Below are 20869 nucleotides of genomic sequence, written 5' to 3'. Positions count from 1 at the left end.
AGCTGACGCGTCGCACTCGGCACTCCAGTCCAGCAGGTGTCGCAAAAGAACCACGTGTCGGATATACAGCACGCGAAGAAAGAGCAGCTCAGTTCCTTACTTACTACAGTAGGTGGCGATATGCACCTAAACAAGTTGGTTGCAACTCGCCCTTAAAAAGGAAAGAAGGTGCAGCTTGAGTTGAGTGCTTTATCATTTGCGTGATAATATGTGGGTTTTGTTTTCTTGCTTACTATAACCTGCACTTTTTACCGGACGCATTAAACTCTTGACAGGATTCACTGAGAGTTGTTGCTGTATTGAGAGCTCTTATAAATTAAACACAGCTTCGCAACAATAACAGTTGGTTAATTGTTTATTTTGTGTTCAGATGTCCGTCATGAGGACACAGGTAGACGTGATGTGCTGTAAATCAGTAGGAACGGATCTGTCCATGCTGGATATTGATGATTTAATGACAGAAATCTCTCAGCTGAAGAAAGAGGTGGCGTTATTGGAGGCAAAGCTCAGCGAGAGAGACGAACTGAACAGAAAGGTTTGTACAGGTTAAACTTTCATTTTATTCAGCCTTTTTCTATTGCGTAGTGTGCTAGAACGTGTCCCACCATCCTTTTCTTTGTTTCACACATCTACAACTTTCTGTTATGGGAAACCACACAAGAGAATATTGTGTTCAAGAATATTTATAACACATCTGATCTGATACATGTGAATGTAACATTTGCCTTCAAACTAGTTTAAATGTATATATAAGCTCTGCATTGTATTCTCAGCTTGTTGTGATGTTATTTCCAGGATGTATCTGGTGTCTCTCTCTGTGTCATCACTGATGAAACATCTCCAGAGCTTCTGGTTTCTGTCTGTAATGAAGAGGAGAAACCATCAGTGAATCTGCTGGACTGCAAAATGGAGCTGAAAACAGAAATCACTGAAACAGAAGAACAGACAGATGAAGCTGATTTAATCTATCCAGGTAACTTCAATTATTGTTGAACCAGTAATGACATAAAGACATTTTAAGTATAGTTTCAGATGTAGGGCTGTCAAAACTGGTGTAAATTACATTAGAATTCTAAAGACAAGCCTTTTCTCCTAAGCCCACTAGAGTTCGCAGCACAATGTGCAAAATCTGCAAATATTAAAGGGATAGTTCACCCAAAAATGAAAATTCTGTCATCATTTACTCACCCTCAGGTTGTTTCAAACCTGTATACTGTAAATGTCTTTGTTCCAATGAACACAGAGAAAGATTTTTGGAAGAATGTTAGCAATTTTCAGTTCTGGGACACCATCCACTACCATAGTAGGAAAATAAATATTGTATTTGTTTTTGTTCTGTTGAACACATATTGAGATATTTTGAAGAATTTAGGAAAACGGAGAGTTCTCCGGCACCGTTCTATGGTAGTCAATGATGTCCCGGAACTGAAAATTACAGTATATAACAAACAGATATCTAGAGATCAGATTATAAATGGGACAGGTGTGGTATAAGGTGGTGATTATAGGGTGTGTTTTAAGAAAGTCTGTCTCGTTTTACTTTCTTACACTCACACTTTACAGCATTGGCTCTTGTCAAAGCGTCTACCTGCTCCAACTCTGTGATTGAGCTGCCTCTCGCACGCCTGATTTACGTCATCGACCAACGATAAATAAACAATTCATACAACTATATTAAAATTGCACATAGGCTATATGAGATGTATTCTGTATTTATCAATCATGTATAACATTTGAAATTGTATTTAAAACACAAAATGAATGTATAGAGTTTTTAATTCCCTGTCATGTCACATACCACTAGGGGTCTCTTCAAGTACCACTGTTTGAGAACCACTGGCTTAAACGAAAGACTACTAGTTGACTACAAAAATCTCTAGTCAGGGGCAGGCCTAATGTTTGTATTCGACGAATATTGATATTTTAATTTTCTAGTGGTCCTATTCAGAAGTTCCTCAAGGATTTTTACAATGTATATTAATCATAATGATTTTCTCTGTTCGGTTTAGACCTGATGAAGGTGAAAGTGGAAATTACAGAACCGAATGACATGGAGGAAAAACCTCATCATTTATTAACTGGAGAAGAATCTCAAAGCTGCTTGAAGACGGAGAACGATTTCTCATTAAAACAATCTCAAAGAGAAACAGCCAAAGATTCCCTTACATGCCCTCAGTGCGGAGATATCTTCACTCGTAAATATAATTTAAACAGGCACATCAGACGTCACACAGAAGGAAAGTCGTACGTTTGTACTCCATGTGGAAAGACCTTTTTATGTAAAAACATGCTTAAAGCGCACATGAGAAGTCACACTGGAGTAAAGCCTTACAGATGTGACCAGTGTGGAAAGACCTTCAATTGTAAATCCCACTTGAAAGATCACATGAGAATTCACACCGGAGAAAAGCCCTACAAATGTGACCAGTGTGGAAAGACCTTCAATTGTAAATTCCCCTTGAACGAGCACATGAGAATTCACACCGGAGAAAAGCCGTACAGATGTGACCAGTGTGGAAAGACCTTTGCACTGAAATCCACTCTTAATGTGCACATGAGATGTCACACTGGAGTAAAGCCTTACAGATGTGACAAGTGTGGAAAGACCTTTGCACAGAAATCCACTCTTAATGTGCACACGAGAGGTCACACTGGATTAAAGCCTTACAAATGCGACCAATGTGGAAAGACCTATACTTGTAAATCCAATTTGAAAGATCACATGAGATGTCACACTGGAGAAAAGCCACACAAATGTGACCAGTGTGGAAAAGTCTTTTCACGTAGAAGCAACCTTAGTAAGCACATGCGAGTTCACACTGGAGAAAAGCCTCACAGATGTCCTCAGTGTGGAAAGAGTTTTGCGTGGGCAGCTGGTCTGAAAGAGCATCTTTTGTATCATTCTGAAGTGAGACCGTTTCAGTGTGAACACTGCAGTAAAACATTCATAGCTGTATGGTACCTGAGGAGACACTTTGAGAAGACTCATGCAGGTGTGACTGATGCACTCTTCAGAGAAGCACAAGAAAACACACACAGGTGTGACGTATCACATGTGCTTTGAGTGTGGAAAAGCCTTTACTACAGCTAGCCAATTAAAACAGCATCACAGATTTCATACAGGAGCGAAACGTCACCCCTTCTTGTGGAAGAATTGTTGCAAAGAGATCAAAACTCATCCTCAAGAAACTGTTCAGAGGTGCGTTTCCCAAAAGCATCGTTAGTCAACAATGGTCACAAGTTCCGTCGTTCAGCATAGTTCAACGATTCAAGTGTTTCCCGAAACCATCGTTCATCAATCTCAAGCCAGTTAGTTTCTCAAACGATGCATTGTGCTATGGTAGTTAACCAGCGAGTTATGTCGTTTTTTGGGAAACGCACCGACCAGAAGATCCCTAAGATCTTCTGCAGTCATTTTCTAATACTGGTCTAGCAGTGATTAAGTTTGTCATTGTTTGACGAGACAAATTCAGAGGTGGTCATTGTAATAACCGCAAAACTTTTTGGAATGTTAGTTCAGCAATGTTAATATTTGATCAACAATCTGAATGATTTTCTGCGGTAGATTACTGCTTACATTATTTTGCTGGGTGCTGGGTAACTACGGGCCAGTGAATGAGTGGTTTTGTACATCTTGTAAAATGTTGTCTGTGTTGACTGATGGCCAAAGCCTTTTGAACAGCTAATGGGGATTCACAGTCACTTTTTCTTCAGCCGAACACGGAGTTACAATAACATCGATTATGTCAATTGTTGCCTCACACATCTGTCAAAACCAGTGAGAAAAAGAGTTATTGTTCATTCATTATTCATTATTGTTCATATTTCCGTGCATTAAAACACTATGAACTCTCAAGGCAACTTTGGAAAATGAATGTCTTCTTTTTTGTTCAGATATATTAAAGATGTATTAAGAAAATAAAAATTTCAAAATAATGTGTACAAAGCTTACTGTTACAACGGCCAGGAACATGGTTTCAAAATGGGTTTTTTTATGTGAAAGGATCAACAAATATTAATAACTGATATAGTTATTTGTAGTAAAAATGTAGTCAGTGTTTTCTTTGTTTGCCACGAGATTTTTTTCTGTGTTTTAATTTTTTGTATGTTTGAATAAAATGCATATTATCGCAAATGCTGTATGATTTTGAGTGGTTAACTGTGGCGAATGAATGTAGTCAAACACCTGCTTCGTCACTCTCCAGTCCAGCAGGTGTCGCAAACGCACCACGTGTCAGATAAACCACGTGAAGAAAGAAGCTGTACCACTCTCGAACAGGAAATACGTCACCTCCACTCAATAATAAAGAAGGGGATTAAAATGGCGTCGCTAAGGTCTCCGAAGTTCGAGGTTTAACTCGGGTAATTTTATCTCAGCATCCCTACACTACTTGCAGACTGTAGTGATGGGCAGAGCGAGGCTTCGTGAAACAATGAAACAGTTGAATCAAATGTGCCGTATCCTGTCGAGGCTTCGAAACATTCCGACACCCGTCTCCACGGTGACACCCAGTGGTCATTTGCGGGTGTTGCTCTTAAGGAACTTATTTTTTAATTTAATGCTTTATTGAACATTTTGTTATAACAAAACAATGTTACAACATAAACATAACATAACATTAATAAACACTTAGATTAATGAAAAGAGAGAAAATGAAACATTACCATGGCTCGAAACACACAAGACAAAAAAAACAGGAGAGGGAATCGCACAAAAAACAATAAAAAAAACAAATTAAATGGGTTGAAAAGCTTATAAGCTAATTTTACAAGTTCTTTGTGCTTTCATAATAGAAGAAAACATTGTTTTTAAATGCCGTTTTATCTCTTGTAGAAAGACTACAAAAATAGGTTTGCAATTAGAAAATGTATGTATATCAAATTTACATAGAGAAAGAATTAGGTTGATTATAAAACAAGCATTTTTGGTCACCTTCGAAAAATCCAAAAATAACAGTTTTTGGGATCATAAAAAACCATTCAAAATAGTATTTGAAATAAACGAACCGACATATTTCCAAAGTTGCTGAAAACATTTGCATGACCAAAGCAAGTGAATAAATGATTCAGTGTCATTCTGACAAAAAATGCATTTGGTGTCAAAGTCAGATCCACATTTTTTCTTTAGAAAAGTTTTGGTAGGGTAAATGTTATGAAGTAGCTTAAAGGGAACCCGGTGTATAGAGAGATGTATGGCTTAATGCGTTGTAATAGCCTTACACTACTAGCATTTGTCGTTAGAAACATAAAATATTTTCAGTTCTTAAAAAAACCCTAAATGTAATACTCATTTTAACCTAAGGAGGCCGCCATGTTCTTTTTCGATGACGTAAACTGGTCTCACGCACAGCTAGGCAGCCAAACTAAGCACGGACACACTAATCAGTTCTTCAGTAAATATAAGGTTCTGTAGGATAATATATATATGTGTGTGTGTGTGTGTGTGTGTGCGTGTGTGTGTGTGTGTGTGTGTGTGCGTGCGTGCGTGCGTGCGTGCGTGCGTGCGTGCGTGCGTGCGTGCGTGCGTGCGTGCGTGCGTGTGTTGTGTGTAGTAGTGTTGTCACGATACTGGAATTTCTAACTTCGATTCAATACCTAAAAAAATATCGATATTCGATACCATTTTCGATACCACGGGGAATAAACTGCCATAGCAATAAGGCCCTAATAAGCAATAGCAATATAGGCCTTTTTAAATTTTATTTGAAGTTAAATTGAACAAGACTAGACAATGAGGTATATATTTTTACATTAACATTAGATTAACAATTAATAAATAATTTTACGAATACATTTACTATTTAAAATCAAAGTTGTATTTGTCAGTATTAATGGACCAGACCCTGTTGAAAAAACTAGCCTATGCTGGTTTGGTATGTTTTGATGCTGGTTTGTGCTGGTTTAAACTGTCCATGTGCTGGTTTAAGATGGTCATATCCCTGATAGCACACATACATCTGGTTTACGTCTATTTGACGTCTGCATTTACATCTGCAAGACATCTACAATACATTGTTTGCTCATCTGCAATACGTCTCGGAGATGTCTGCTGTCAGACGTCATATAGACATCTAGAAGATGTCTGTAAGATGTTTATGATTTAGAATGGATGTACAACAGCTCTTTCTAAGATGTTTAGCAGATGCTTTTAAGCAGCAGATCTCCAGATCTTTAGCAGACGTATTACAGACGTTCAGACGTCTCCGAGACGTATTGCAGATGAGCAAACTATGTATTTAAGATGTCTTGCAGATGTAAATGCAGACGTCAAATAGACGTAAACCAGATGGATTGTGCTATCTGGATGCGTATTTAAGATGGTTCTTAGCTGGTTTAAGATCAAACCAGCATCGATCAAAACATACCTTACCCAGCATATACTGGATTTTTCAACAGGGGAGCTTACATAAATAGTTGTATTTTTTAACTAACATTTAAAAGAGATAATAAATACTTAACAAATGTATTGCTCATTCATTGTTCGTTAATGTTAGTTAATACCTACATTTTTATTTGGCTAAATTGGCTTTTATTCACATAGGCCCATACTGTAGCCTAATCATTGATCAGCGCACATATAGACAGAAACGCAAACTTAAACGCAGAACTGTTGCAGAGACTCCGCATCTTTCTAACATTAACAACTTTTAACGGAGCGAATGAGACGAGTGGATGAATCATTGAACAGCGCACAACATAGAGCGCTATGGTAAACACTGGAGTGCAAACGTGTATCACACGCGAGAACTGTTGCGGAGACTTTACTCGCACCAGCATTATTTCAAACATCAAATTAACCGGATCGAACAAGAGACGAGTGGATGAAATCATTGAACAGCGCACAACATAGAGCGCTATGGTAAACACTGGAGTGCAAACGTGTATCACACGCGAGAACTGTTGCGGAGACTTTACTCGCACCAGCATTATTCAAACATCAAATTAACCGGACGAACGAGACGAGTGGATGAAATCATTGATGAGCGCACATAAAGACAGAAACACGTGCATTAAACATGAGAACTGTTGCGGAGACTCTGTACTAACATAAACAACATATAACCAGGGCGAATGAAACGAGTGGATAAAATTATTGATCAGCGCACATACATGGATCGCTATGGTAAACACGGGAAGCGTAACGAGCGTGCACCACGCCAGATGTGTTACTGAGACTGGCCATCTTTTCTAACATTAACACTATTTAACTGCCGCAAACGAGTCAAGTCTGTGAGAGGAGGCGGGGCTCTGTTGTTATGCGTTCACGTGCAGTGTGTGTTAACTCACTGTCGGGAAAGAGAAAGAGAGCGGGAACGCGCGGCTGATATCGATACGTGGGACATGGGTATTGGAACCGTTTCAGATTCTTCAGTATCGATACTTATCGAAATATCGATATTTTTGACAACACTAGTGTGTAACAATGTTCACAGCAAGGAAGAAGGAGGAGGGAACCGGCGATCGTCGAACAACAAAACTTTAATAAAATAAACAAACAACAAAACGAAAGTAAAATGCCGGCAGCTCCCTCACGGTCGACTGCCGGTCACACATAATAAAACATAACGTAAAGTCCAAGCCTGGTTCTCTCTCATCCTTTACTGTTGTCGCTCCTCCTTTTATATAATGCTTAAAGAAGAAAGAAAGAAAGAATATAAAGACGCTATTTGGTGTATTTTCCTACATTTTAATATTGTTTGTCAGAAACAACACAAACATGCATATTAATAACCAAAATAATTTCGAATTCATCATATACACGATATTTTAGCCATTATACAATGCATTTTATCCAGATTTTGACTTTTTAGTAGCCTAACGTTATTGTCTTCTCTCCCTCGGTCATTACAGACATATTCTAGATGTCTATATGACGTACAGCAGATATCTCTGAGACTTGCAGATGAGCAAACTATGTATTGTAGATGTCTTTCAGATGTAAATGCAGACGTCAAATAGACGTAAACCAGATGTATGTGTGCTATCAGGGTATGGCTTCCGTGAAATTACGCAAAAAAGGATGAATAAACACGATGGATTTATATATTTTTGACGATCAATATTGATGTCTCGCCAATGTTAGCTGATCTTAGATGAATTTCTTTAAAATACAGGTTTAGAAAATCCGATTTTTTTATATAATCCACTGAAGTACTGAAAACCCCGATGTTACACACCCCGGTACCGTAGGTGGCGATATACACCTAAACATGTTGGTTGCGACCCGCCATTAAAGGAAGAAGAATGAGAAGAACGTTCGTTGATTGTTATTTACTGTTACTTGCAGTTGATGTGTTTTGTAAATATAGTTTGTGTATTTTACTCAAAACAAGTAAAACTTAATTTGTGGAAATTATTCAACATTTTACTGTGGTTGTTTTCTATGTTATTTTGCTTTAAATATAAAATTCATAAATTATTTGTGTTCACATTTTTATAAAAATGAATTTATTTGATGTTTCATTTATTGTTCACTGCTAACTAGTATAATGTTTACTTTCTAAATACAAACCTGGAAGCAATGTCTGGATTTAGTAACATTAAAGGTATTTAATAACATTTAAACAATAATTTTGTAGCATTAAAACATTACAAGTATTTATATACATTAAAACAGCGCCGTTTCATAAATTACTTCCGGGTTGAGGTCAGAATTAGGTGACGTATATCCGCTCGGGCTTCGCGTGAAGGTGACGTATTTCCGCTTTTGAGTCGCCCCTTCGACAGTAGCCAGCACCTATTGCAGTTTTGTGTCGTTTACGAAGATGTAGTTTTAATAATCTTTTTTATTAATGTTTGTGTTTTGCTTTCTTGCTTGCTATATCTTGCAGAGTTTTTACTTGACGCATTAAGTTCTCTATTTATTATATAATTATTATATAATTATATAATAAATATTTATTCTATGGTCACCTTTTTCTTGGTTTAACGAAGCTTCTCTCGTGTTAAATCATAATATTTAGTTTATTGTTTATTTTGTGTTCAGATGTCCGTCATGAGGACACAGGTAGATGTGATGTGCTGTAAATCAGTAGGAACGGATCTGTCCATGCTGGATATTGATGATTTAATGACAGAAATCTCTCAGCTGAAGAAAGAGGTGGCGTTATTGGAGGCAAAGCTCAGCGAGAGAGACGAACTGAACAGAAAGGTTTGTACAGGTTAAACTTTCATTTCATGATCGTCATATGTGATATACATTTTTTGTTGCGGTAGATAGTAAAGATCAGACGTTGTCATACTGTGGATGGAATAAGTGTGTTTGAGGGTGTTTGCAAGTGTTTTTCTATGAAGGAGTTCAACCAACATTCAACTCGTTTCAACTTTGTTATCGGAAACTACACAAGAGAAAATTATGTTCTAGAATATTTATCACACATTATGATACATGTGAATGTAACATTTGCCTTCATACTAGTTTAAATGTATATACGCATGAATTTAATTCTTTGCTTGTTGTGACGTTATTTCCAGGATGTATCTGTTTTCTCTCTCTGTGTCATCACTGATGAAACATCTCCAGAGCTTCTGGTTTCTGTCTGTAATGAAGAGGAGAAACCATCAGTGAATCTGCTGGACTGCAAAATGGAGCTGAAAACAGAAATCACTGAAACAGAAGAACAGACAGATGAAGCTGATTTAATAAATCCAGGTAACTTCAATTTAGGGCTGCACAATTAATCGAAAAACTAGTCGAGATTACGATTACAGGTCCAACGATTATGTAATCGTTAAAAGCCGCGATTACAACTGTCCATTCATGCTTATTTTCTGTGCATGTCAGCAGGTTTGTTGCACATTAGAAGCAGTAGCAAATCAGCAGCCTATCATGAATATGTAGGCGTGGCCTTAACAACAACCAGACAGTTGCAGGGGAATAATCGACAATTATGATTTTTGTCATAATCGTGCAGCCCTACTTCAATTATTGTTGAACCAGTAATGACATTATAATAATAGATTCGGAACTAGGGCTATTAAATCTGCTGTAAAGCTGCATTCACAGTTCATACTTAAATAACAATAATATTTAAATTCTAAAACAAGCTTTACGAGCGCTTTTCCACCATTGGGCTGAACTGTTCTAAGCACAGTCTGGAATGGTTACAGTTTTGTTTCCACGTGCGCCTGGCTCGGCACGGTTCAGTGGGCTATATATGCGTGCGTGACTTCGGCATTTCAGAGGAAGAATCCTAGGCAGTTTACGGTTGGGGAGACCTAAAGCAGAGAGAAATGGAAAAATGAGAAAATAGTTAAATTTAGCAGATGCTGTAAATTGTGGCACGCAGCAGTAGTATATAGAACTGCTGTTCCACCGTATCTGAAATTATATTTTCATAAGTTAACATTTCGTTATAACATTCAAATACAGTAGAACACCACTTCTATATATAGAAGTATACAGTATATATGCGCAAAAATATTACAAATATATAGGGCTGCAACTAACGATTATTTTGATAATCGATTAGTTGGACAATTATTTTTTTGATTAATCGGATAAAAATGTTATTACATCTTTTGCTTATAATAACTAATTCAGATATGGGTATACACAAGTATACACAACTGAACTCATTAGCCATCTCCCAAAATGTTGTGACTGTCTCCATAATTAACACACCTGGGGTCTCATTTATAACCGTCGCGTACGCACAAAACATGCCCTGAAAGAGGCGTACGCCACTTCCCACGCAAAAGATGGGATTTATAAAAACTAACTTGCCTGAAAAATTTGCGCACCTGCACGCAAACTCGGACCCATGCTTACGCACATTCTGGAGACAAGGGGTGACACAAATGGTGAGTTAGTGAACTTAGATTGCAGAAACTAAGATTGATAAAAAATGATTATAAGCATTAATGCCTCACACACATTTAATTTGACCTCATATCCATTAGATCCACATTATCACGAAGATTAAATCTGCAGAGTTATTTGCGCTTGTTTTGAGTGATAATTGTTTCATGCGCCGCCTCGTAAAATCAACTCAAATCTGAGAAAAAAATTCAATCTAAATATTTAATCAGCGCTGTCTCACCATCACAATATGAGTGCATGAGGAGGAGATGATCTGACTGAATAGGGACAGCATCAAATACGATAACTGCCGAACACAGTGTAAATAAACCGGAACAAAACCGGAATGAAGAAACATTCGTCTTTTACAATTATGTCTTCAAACTTTATATCAGGTGAAGGACACCACTAATTAATGATGTGATTTTAATGAGGTGATCAGTCTAAATGCTGTAAACATTTAAATGCTGCAGAGACCTTCTTTGGCTTTAATCTATTTATAATAGCCTAATTATTATTAATAATAATTATAACAATTATTAATTTGTAAATCGTAGTGAATCTCATGTGTGGCCATTTGTGATTTCGTTGCGGAGATAAAGGATGGGATCGGGGGTTTTCGTCAGTTTTACATAATTTTTTGTAAAAAAAAATGTATGGCATCTGATAGAGGTTGGACCCGGAAATGGTATACGTCCATTATGGTGTGTGAGGTCAGGCTTAACAAGCGGATTGGATGTCAGTCTGATTAATATACAAATCAGTATTTATGAGGTGCTTTGCATTGACTATTTATGAGGGGAAATTTTTTTGTGCCATGAAAAGTGAGATATTTGTCATTCAAATGTAGTGAAGTACAGTAAAAATTAAACAGAAAAAATAATACTTAAGTGCAAATACTCAAAAAGTGTACTTAAGTACAGTTCTCAAGTAAATGTACTTTGTTACTTCCCACCTCTGAACTAAATAAACCCCAAAATCAGGGTATTTAGCCAGTTATTATTCAGTCGCATTTTAAGAGCAAAATTAAGTGACTTTATTAAGGTTGAAATCTGAATGTTTTACTTCAACTGTGGAATCGAAACTGGGAATCGATAAGAATCGAAATCGATAAGCAGAATCAGAATTGGAATCGATAAAATTGAAACGATTCCCAACCCTAGTTCTGTGCCTGAGCAACAAACAAAATACCAAAACATTTTTCTAAACAAACCTAATAAAGAAACGAAATATAATTTACCATTAAAAATTAAACTATTTTAATACTTTTTAACTATTTATTTATTCTAAACTATTTTAACAATTTAAACGGTGTCATTCACATTATTAATTCAAATTCGTGCTCCAGCGAAGTTGGCAATCAAACTATGTGTTCTGCACTTGAGCCACATAAAAACACCCCAAACATTCTTCTAAATTAACTTAATAACGAAATGAAACGAAATATAAATAATTTGCCATTAAAAACAAAACTAAACTATTTTAATGGTTGCAGCAGTTTCAACAGTATAATTCACATCATTAATTCAAATCCGCGCTCCAGCACAGATAGCTATCAGACAATGTGTTCTGCACCTGGCTGAGCCACAAATAAAAATACTCCAAACATTTTTCTAAATTAACTTAATAAAGAAACGAAACGAAATTTGAATAATTTGCCATTAAAAACAAAACTGAACTATTTTAATTGCTGCAAACAGCCTGTGTAATGTGGAGGTACAAAAAACACGACAAGCTTTAGTTGGACTCGGGTTGAGAATCCTGATAAGCTGTCAGACATGGGCCGGGCTAGGGCCTGAGCGTCTCTAGCTTGAAGCACGATCGGAGCGATGTGGAAAGGGTTTAACGGAGTGCTTTTGGTGCTAAAAAAGGATATTGGAGGATATAACGCCGAGAGATCTTCATTATAAATGTCATGGGTGCGTGTGATTCGTACAGCTCCGTTGTGTAGAAAGCATTTCGTCTAGCTGTGAACAATGGCACAGCAATGAATCAACGGTGCAGAATTCAATGAAATTCAAAGAAATATTTATGTTATAAGAAAAAAAATTCAGCTCATTTTAAGACTGTGGCGGAACAAAGTAGATTATAGTGGGCCGCCATAGTCTCGTCAATGAATGGGAAACACTGCAGTGTCAGAAAGCTCTGTCTCAGTCGCAGGTCCTGGGTCCTCCAACAGGATAATGACCCAAAACACACTAAAATCACCCATGAATGGATAAGAACAAAACATTGGACTATTCTGAAGTGGCCTTCTATGAGTCCTGATCTGAATCCTATCGAACATCTATGGAAAGAGCTGAAACTTGTATTCTGAAGGCACCCATCAAACCTGAGACAGCTGGAACAGTTTGCTCAGGAAGAGTGGGCCAAACTACCTGTTAACTGGTGCAGAAGTCTCATTGAGCACTACAGAATGTGTGATTGCCTCTAAAGGTTGTGCAACAAAATATTAGGTTAGGGATCCCATCATTTTTGTCCATGACATGTTCATTTGTTTTATTATTTACAATATTATGTTGAATAAAAAATCAAAAGCAAAGTCTGATTTCTATTAAATATGGAATAAACAATGGTGGATGCCAGTTACTTCTGTCAGTTTCAAGTTATTTCAGAGAAAATTGTGCATTCCTAGTTTTTTGTGGAGGGGTACCAACAAATTTGAGCACGTCTGTATTTAGTTTGATCAAATTTATAAAAGACAGATATAGGTTTACGATTATTTCTGGAAAAAGTTGAGCTCTTGGAGGCATGCAGGGGGGTGGAACTACAGCACGAGCACACAATACATCGTCGCATTACCCCTGCATAATTGTTGATTGAGGTATATATAAGGTTGTGTATTATGCACGTACCAGAGCATGTGAGCAGAACTGAGCAGTGAGAATTTCCGCTCCCCGCTCATGTGGGTGTTTGCTTCCACCGCACCAGACCGCTCCACTCCCCGCTCACCTACAATTTCATCCCGCTCCGATGAAATCGCTCCACGCTCGCTCAAATTAAAAATTCCTCTGCATGCCTAACACCTGCAGTTTTCAACCGAAGCCTTACCCCTCGTTTACACCACAAGCATCTGCAGCACGTTACGGCTCTGACAGTTTTGTTAATTGTTGAAGGCACAGGTGAATTCTGGATGGATTTGTGCATGCCCTAGACTCGTGGTGTGAGCGGTATCGGAGCGGAATAAAAAAATGATAAAAACCCACTCCACACTCCGATTATATTTCATTCTCTCCGCTCACATGCTCTGGCACGTACACGCTGATTGCCAACAAAACACAGACATATGACTTAGTTTGACTTAGTGTGGTTCATGTCCGGCATCTTTTAACGCTGGGCCGCGCCATCTATCAGTTTCAATGATCTCCAAATCCAGTGTATATCCACCGTTTATATAAAATTCATCACAAGCTCATTTGCTCGCTGGATGACGCGTGGGCGTGCTTTTCTGGGAAAATTGTCCAATAAGGTACTAAGAACCCTTGTTACGAAATGGGAATCCATGTTTGAAATGTTTTTTCCTAAATCTGTACGAACCCTGGCCGAGTGAATCGAGCACAGAAATACTACGTCAAACGTTCAATTCATGTTAAGCTTGAGAAGCCAGCACGTTTAACAGTGTAAAGAAGTCAGAATGCATGAAATAGCATGTAACCTCTGGCTTTAATTTAGATGGTTAACAGCTGGAGCTGGAGGGTACCAAGAGTAACAAAAAAGTTTTTCATAGCAAGTCATACCTCAGTCTTTCCAAGGCAGCGAGTGACGTGTTTGTGCTTTAGTTCTAAAAAGTTCTGTTATCAGTGCACTAGGATTCGGATACTAGCACTCGGATGTAAATCGAGTATTTGACACATAGTAAAAGGCCCACAGTAAAATGGGTAATGTGAGGTGGATGAGATACAAATATTGTATGTTGAGTACTAATAATACATTTAAATTACTATATATTTTATTCATATTTAGCCATATTGAGCTTCCCAAGTTTGTCGTGTGGACCTTTTCATGTTTTCAAGACTGTTTTATTGTTAAGCTACATGCTACTAACTAGTGATGGGAAGTTCGGATCATTTTACTGACTCGGACCTTTGAGTCTCGTTCAGCAAAATGAACAAATCTTTTTTCGAGTCATATCGTTCATTTCGTTCATTTTAGCAAAATATAATTAAAATGTTACATGTTACTTTCCTAACACATCTACTACTTATGCAAACGTTGATCACATTACAAACAACACAAAACTATAATGCTATAAGAAACAGAAAAGATTAATTCATTGTTTACCTGGGTCTTTAGTCTATGATTAGCTCACCACACCTCTTGTCTGACAAGTCCTCGGGTTTGACTCGTTCGTTCACGACGTGACAGCTTCGTAAGCTAAACCAATGCAGTCAGAGCCGGAAAGAGAATTGATTAGTTCACCTTCCGAGTCTTCGGGTTTGAGTCGTTCGTTCATCACGTGACAGCCCTGTACGCTTTACCAATGCAATCAGAGCCGGAAAGAGAATTGATTAGTTCACCTTCCGAGTCTTCAGGTTTGAGTCGTTCGTTCATCACGTGACAGACCTGTACGCTTTACCAATGCAGTCAGAGCCGGAAAGAGAATTGATTAGTTCACCTTCCGAGTCTTCGGGTTTGAGTCGTTCGTTCTTTTGTCACGTGACGTGACAGCTTTGGACAGAGACCAGTGTGTCTGTCCTTCGGATGAGACGTTAAACCGAGGTCCTGACTCTCTGTGGTCATTAAAAATCCCAGGATGTCCTTCGATTAAGAGTAGGGGTGTAATCCCGGTATCCTGGCCAAATTTGCCCATTTGCCTCTAAACATCATGGCCTCCTAATCATCCCCATGTATACCAATTGGCTTGGTTAAAAAACTGTCTCTTCTCCACCAATAAGCTGGTGTGTGGTGGGCGTTCTGGCACAATATGGCTGCCGTCGCATCATCCAGGTGGATGTTGCACATTGGTGGTGGTTGAGGAGAATTCCCCCTTCCATGTAAAGCGCTTTGAGTGCCCAGGCAGGAAAGCGCTATATATAAATGTAATGAATTATTATTATTATTATTATTAAAGGATCGGCTAACTAACAAACCACTTCAGTTACGTCATCATCATGTCTTACGCGTTTCTTGATGCACCTAAAATTCCAAATGCACGGGTTTTGCATTTGTTTACATTTTTGTTAAATTCAACGAATATTCAAGTTTTTATTTCCTAGTGTTCCTATTTAGAAGTCCTTCATTTTTACTATGTCATATTAATCATAATGATTTTTTTCTGTTCATTTTAGACCTGATGAAGGTGAAAGTGGAAATTACAGAACCGAATGACATGGAGGAGAAACCTCATCATTTTATAACTGAAGAAGAATCTCAAAGCTGCTTGAAGACGGAGAATGATTTCTCATTAAAACAATCTCAAAGAGAAACAGCCAAAGATTCCCTTACATGCCCTCAGTGCGGAGATATCTTCACTCGTAAATATAATTTAAACAAGCACATCAGACGTCACACAGAAGGAAAGCCGTACGTTTGTACTCCATGTGGAAAGACCTTTTTATGTAAAAACATTCTTAAAGCGCATATGAGAAGTCACACTGGGGTAAAGCCTTACAGATGTGACCAGTGTGGAAAGACCTTCAATTGTAAATCCCACTTGGACGAGCACATGAGAATTCACACCGGAGAAAAGCCGTACAGATGTGACCAGTGTGAAAAGACCTTTACACTGAAATCCACTCTTGATGTGCACATGAGATGTCACACTGGAGTAAAGCCTTACAGATGTGACCAGTGTGAAAAGGCCTTTTCACAGAAATCCCACTTGAAAGATCACATGAGAAGTCACACTGGAGAAAAGCCTTACAAATGTGACCAGTGTGGAAAGACCTTTACACGTAAATGGCATGTTACCAAGCACATGAGAAGTCACACTGGAGAACAGCCTTACAGATGTGATCAGTGTGAAAAGAGCTTTGCACGTAAATGTCTCCTCAGTAAGCACATGAGAAGTCACACTGGAGAACAGCCTTACAGATGTGATCAGTGTGGAAAGAGTTTTGGACAGAAATCCCACTTGGACGAGCACATGAGAATTCACACCGGAGAAAAGCCGTACAGGTGTGACCAGTGTGGAAAGACCTTTACACTGAAATCCACTCTTGATGTGCACATGAGATGTCACACTGGAGTAAAGCCTTACAGATGTGACCAGTGTGAAAAGGCCTTTTCACAGAAATCCCACTTGAACGATCACATGAGAAGTCACACTGGAGAAAAGCCTTACAAATGTGATCAGTGTGAAAAGAGCTTTGCACGTAAATGTCTCCTTACTAAGCACATGAGAATTCACACTGGAGAAAGGCCTTACAGATGTGATCAGTGTGGAAAGAGTTTTGTGTGGGCAGATAATCTGAAATCTCATCTTCTGTGTCATTCTGGACTGAGACCATTTCAGTGTGAACAGTGCAGTAAAACATTCATTTCTGTACGTTACCTGAAGAAGCACATGAAAACTCATGCAGGTATAACTAATGCACTCTCCTCCTCTAAAGAACACAAGAAAACACACACAGGTGTGACATCTCATATGTGTTTTGAGTGTGGAAAAGCCTTTACTACAGCTAGCCAATTAAAACAGCATCACAGATTTCATACAGGAGAGAAACTTCACCCCTCAGGATGTCTTGTTACTCACAGGAAGAAGTGTCGTAAAGAGATCGAAATTCATCCTCAAGAAACTGTTCAGACCAGAAGATCCCTGCGATCTTCTTCAGCCATTTGCTAATACTGGTCTAGCAGTGATTAAGTTTGTCATTGTTTGACGAAACAAATTCAGAGATGGTCATTGTAATAACTCCAAATAAATCTGGAATGTTAGTTTAGCAATATTAATATTTTATCAACAATCTGAATTAATTTCTTTGGTATATTACAGACCAGTGCTGTTTGAATTTTTTTAAGTGCTGGGTAACTACAGGCCAATGAATAAGTGGTTTGAGACCATCTTGTAAATTAAAATGTCTGTTTTTATGGATGGATAAAGCCTTTTGAACATAAAACAGCTAATGGTATTCACAGTCATAGGTCTAGAATCAAACCTGTCATCACACAATAAGCGACTTGAAGATTTGCCGAATTGTGTCAGGTTAGTGGATGCAAATATTTAAATATGTAAGAAAATTTCATCTCAGAATGAAAATTAACCCACAATTTACTTGCCTTCATGCCATCTTAGATACTGTATAACCAGGGCTGGGGAGTAACGAAATACATGTAACTTAGTTACATATTTAAATCAAAATTTGAGTAACTGTATTTCATTATAGTTACTTTTTAAATGGTGGTAATCAAATTACAGTTCCATCCGAAAAGTATTTTAGATTACCAAAGTGATTACTTGGAATTTTAATGCCATTTATTTCATTTAAACTTTATATTAACTGTAACGGGCAATTAAAGGGGTCATATGACATGACTAAAACTAATATTATCTTTTGTTTTAGATGTGATGTAATGTGTATACATGATTTAAGGTTAAAAAATGCTGTATTTTCCACATACCGTGCATGTTTGTATCTCCACTTTGCCCCGCCTCTCTGAAACGCGCGGATTTTTTACAAAGCTCATTGCTCTGAAAAGCGAGGTGTGCTATGATTGGCCAGTTAACTAGTGCGTAGTGATTGGTTGAATACTGCAAGCGTGTGACAAAAATGTAACGCCTCTTACCATATTTGGAACATCAGGTTGCAAAGCAATTGTACTGACGGGTACACCCACCTTACTTGCGTATACATTTGGGCGGTCTGACGTAGATTTGTGGGGGTGTGGTTACACGAGGCGTTTCAGGCAGGTCTGGGTGAGCATTCGCTTTTAGATAGAATGCATATTTTGTTCCCACACTTTCATTTTTGCAAATGTACGTGTCCAATACATGCAGGGGCCATATGACCCCTTTAATGTAAACAGCAATCGGTGATTCTCTGACTCTGACACTCTGCAAAAGCATGCCAAACTACAGTTCTGCTCGTTTTCATGCCCCTTGCAGAATATGCAAAATTTGAATAATTTTAACAAAATAAGAGGGATCTGGGTTCATAGAAATTGCATATTAATTTGATTTAGTACTGTTCTGAATAAGCTATTTCACGCAATAGAAGTTTACATATACTCCATAACACAAACTGAGCGAATTTATACAAATTGCCACATAAAAAAATGTACATACCCTTGAATCTTTAATGTCTGTGGTTACCTGAATGATTAACGACTGTTTTCATGTTTTGCGAGTCCCTTGTTTATGTTATTTGTTTAGGTAATTGCAACCTTTTTAGTTCTTTTATCTCACAGTTCTGACTTTTTCTCACAATTGCGAGTTTATAACTCACAAATCTGATTTATTTTCTTAGAATTGTGAGAGATATACACTTACAACTGCATCTGTCAGTCCAATGAGAGAAAAAACACTGACTTTTTTTCTCAGAATTGTGAGCTTGAGAAAAAAAAATCTGAATTGTTATAAAGTCAGAATTGCATAAAAATAAACTCACTATAAAAATGTAAAAATTGCGAAAGCTCGCAATTGTTAGTTTTTCATGCAATTCTAATTTCATAAGTTTTTTTGTTTAAATCTTGGACTTGGTTTTCCTCTGCATATTATTTTAAACAACATCAGTTTTCCACAATATATCTTAAAGCAAAAAAGCAGAGAATCTTAGAAAAAAGAAAAATGCTGATGCTCAAAAGGGCAGCACAATGCATTAAGAGCTGGGGTGTGTAAACTTATTTGAATTGGAGGCAAAATGTACATATTTTGTCTTCGGGGAAACATGTGGTTATACATGCTTAATGTGAAGGGCAGTACTAAATGAAAAAAATATCTATAAACAAAATAAAAAATCTTAACAAATCATCCCGTTTAAACATTTTCACTGAATGCATTGTGTTTCATGGAAACTTGTTTCCATCACTAAATAAAAAAAAGTTTAAATCTCGCAATTCTGAAAAAACAAGTTCTGATCATGATCCAAGTCTCTATATGGAAATGGTTTCATTAGGTCAGTTCTTAGTGGATATGCCTCATCCCCTACATTCATACAAGGCATCAGAGGAGGTAACTGTAGAAGACCCTCGTCCATCACTTTACAAAGGTCAGAGTGCGCAAACAGGCCAGCATCAGACACCCTGCCCTGGGCACCAACATTTGCGTAAATAAATTAGTAGTTGGCATCCACAACTGCCATCATCACTACAGAGGACCTTCCTTTGTAGTTGTGGAAGAGACTACCACTCTTTGCAGGAGGCTGGATTTGAATATGTTTACCATCTAGCGCGCCAATGCAGTGTGGAAACTGCCACCTCTCTTCAAAATCTCTGGCAATTTGCTGCCATTCAGCTTCAGTTTTTGGCGTCTAACAAAGAGAGAGAGAGCACTATTTAAAGGCAAGGGTTACGATTATGTAGACACAAACAGCAGGGTAATAAAAATCGTTACAGTCTTTTATTGTACAACTATACTTTTTACACAGTAATGTTTTACATAGTAAACCACTTCTAAATGTAGAACTATCAGTATTAGTATATATATTTTTTTTTAATTGTGTACATTTTCACTTGTTTTTTAAAAATGTGCTGTGTTCAGCACAGCCTACCGTTAAATACTTTTCTTTCATGGCTTGATGCAGTGCAACACATGTCTCCATTACAATCTTAGAAACGTATTTTCGCTGATGGTTGGGACCGCCTCTTCACCGAATGTTTTGTGGTGTGTGCACCTCGTCAGCGGTGTGTTGTGTAGTATGCGCGCAATTATGACAAGACGACGACAGATGAGAAGGAACTTTGTTGTGTAGTGTAAGCGCCATAGCAATTCATGTTGTCTCACAGTCCCGTAGTGTCTGCTCGGCTTAAATCCACAATATGGAATAATTTTGTTATGAAATATCCAAAAATCACTTGCACAGTGTGATATATTTCATGCAGTTGTGTACTTTCATTATCCCAAATGTTCCCAAGAATGTACAAATCCAGAGAAATTCCTATTTAAAATATATAAGTGACTTAATATCCGGT

At 37.8% G+C, this 20869-nt stretch overlaps 1 protein-coding gene across 1 annotated transcript; it reads left to right on the top strand.

The window, feature by feature from the left end:
- The first annotated feature begins 137 nt into the window (after positions 1–137).
- On the top strand, positions 138–20661 carry LOC130545353 (zinc finger protein 160-like). Its single transcript, XM_057319796.1, has 7 exons — positions 138–535; positions 796–973; positions 2010–3062; positions 8691–8767; positions 8987–9151; positions 9475–9652; positions 16090–20661. Exons 1-7 carry the CDS (start codon positions 371–373, stop codon positions 17583–17585), a joined length of 3312 nt encoding a protein of 1103 aa, XP_057175779.1. The 5' UTR covers positions 138–370; the 3' UTR covers positions 17586–20661.
- Positions 20662–20869: the final 208 nt, after the last annotated feature.

Source organism: Triplophysa rosa, linkage group LG21 (assembly GCF_024868665.1).
Source record: "Triplophysa rosa linkage group LG21, Trosa_1v2, whole genome shotgun sequence".
In the NCBI taxonomy this organism is placed as follows: Eukaryota; Metazoa; Chordata; class Actinopteri; order Cypriniformes; family Nemacheilidae; genus Triplophysa; species Triplophysa rosa.
The sequence above is the reverse complement of the archived record's forward strand: the minus strand, read 5'-3'. Positions and strand labels throughout refer to the sequence as shown.

Coding starts and splice junctions, on each gene's coding strand:
- LOC130545353 (XM_057319796.1), top strand. CDS start 371: ATGTCCGTCATGAGGACACAGGTAGACGTGATGTGCTGTAAATCAGTA. Junction 536..795: donor GAGACGAACTGAACAGAAAG/GTTTGTACAGGT, acceptor TGTTATTTCCAG/GATGTATCTGGTGTCTCTCT. Junction 9,653..16,089: donor AGCTGATTTAATAAATCCAG/GTAACTTCAATT, acceptor TGTTCATTTTAG/ACCTGATGAAGGTGAAAGTG.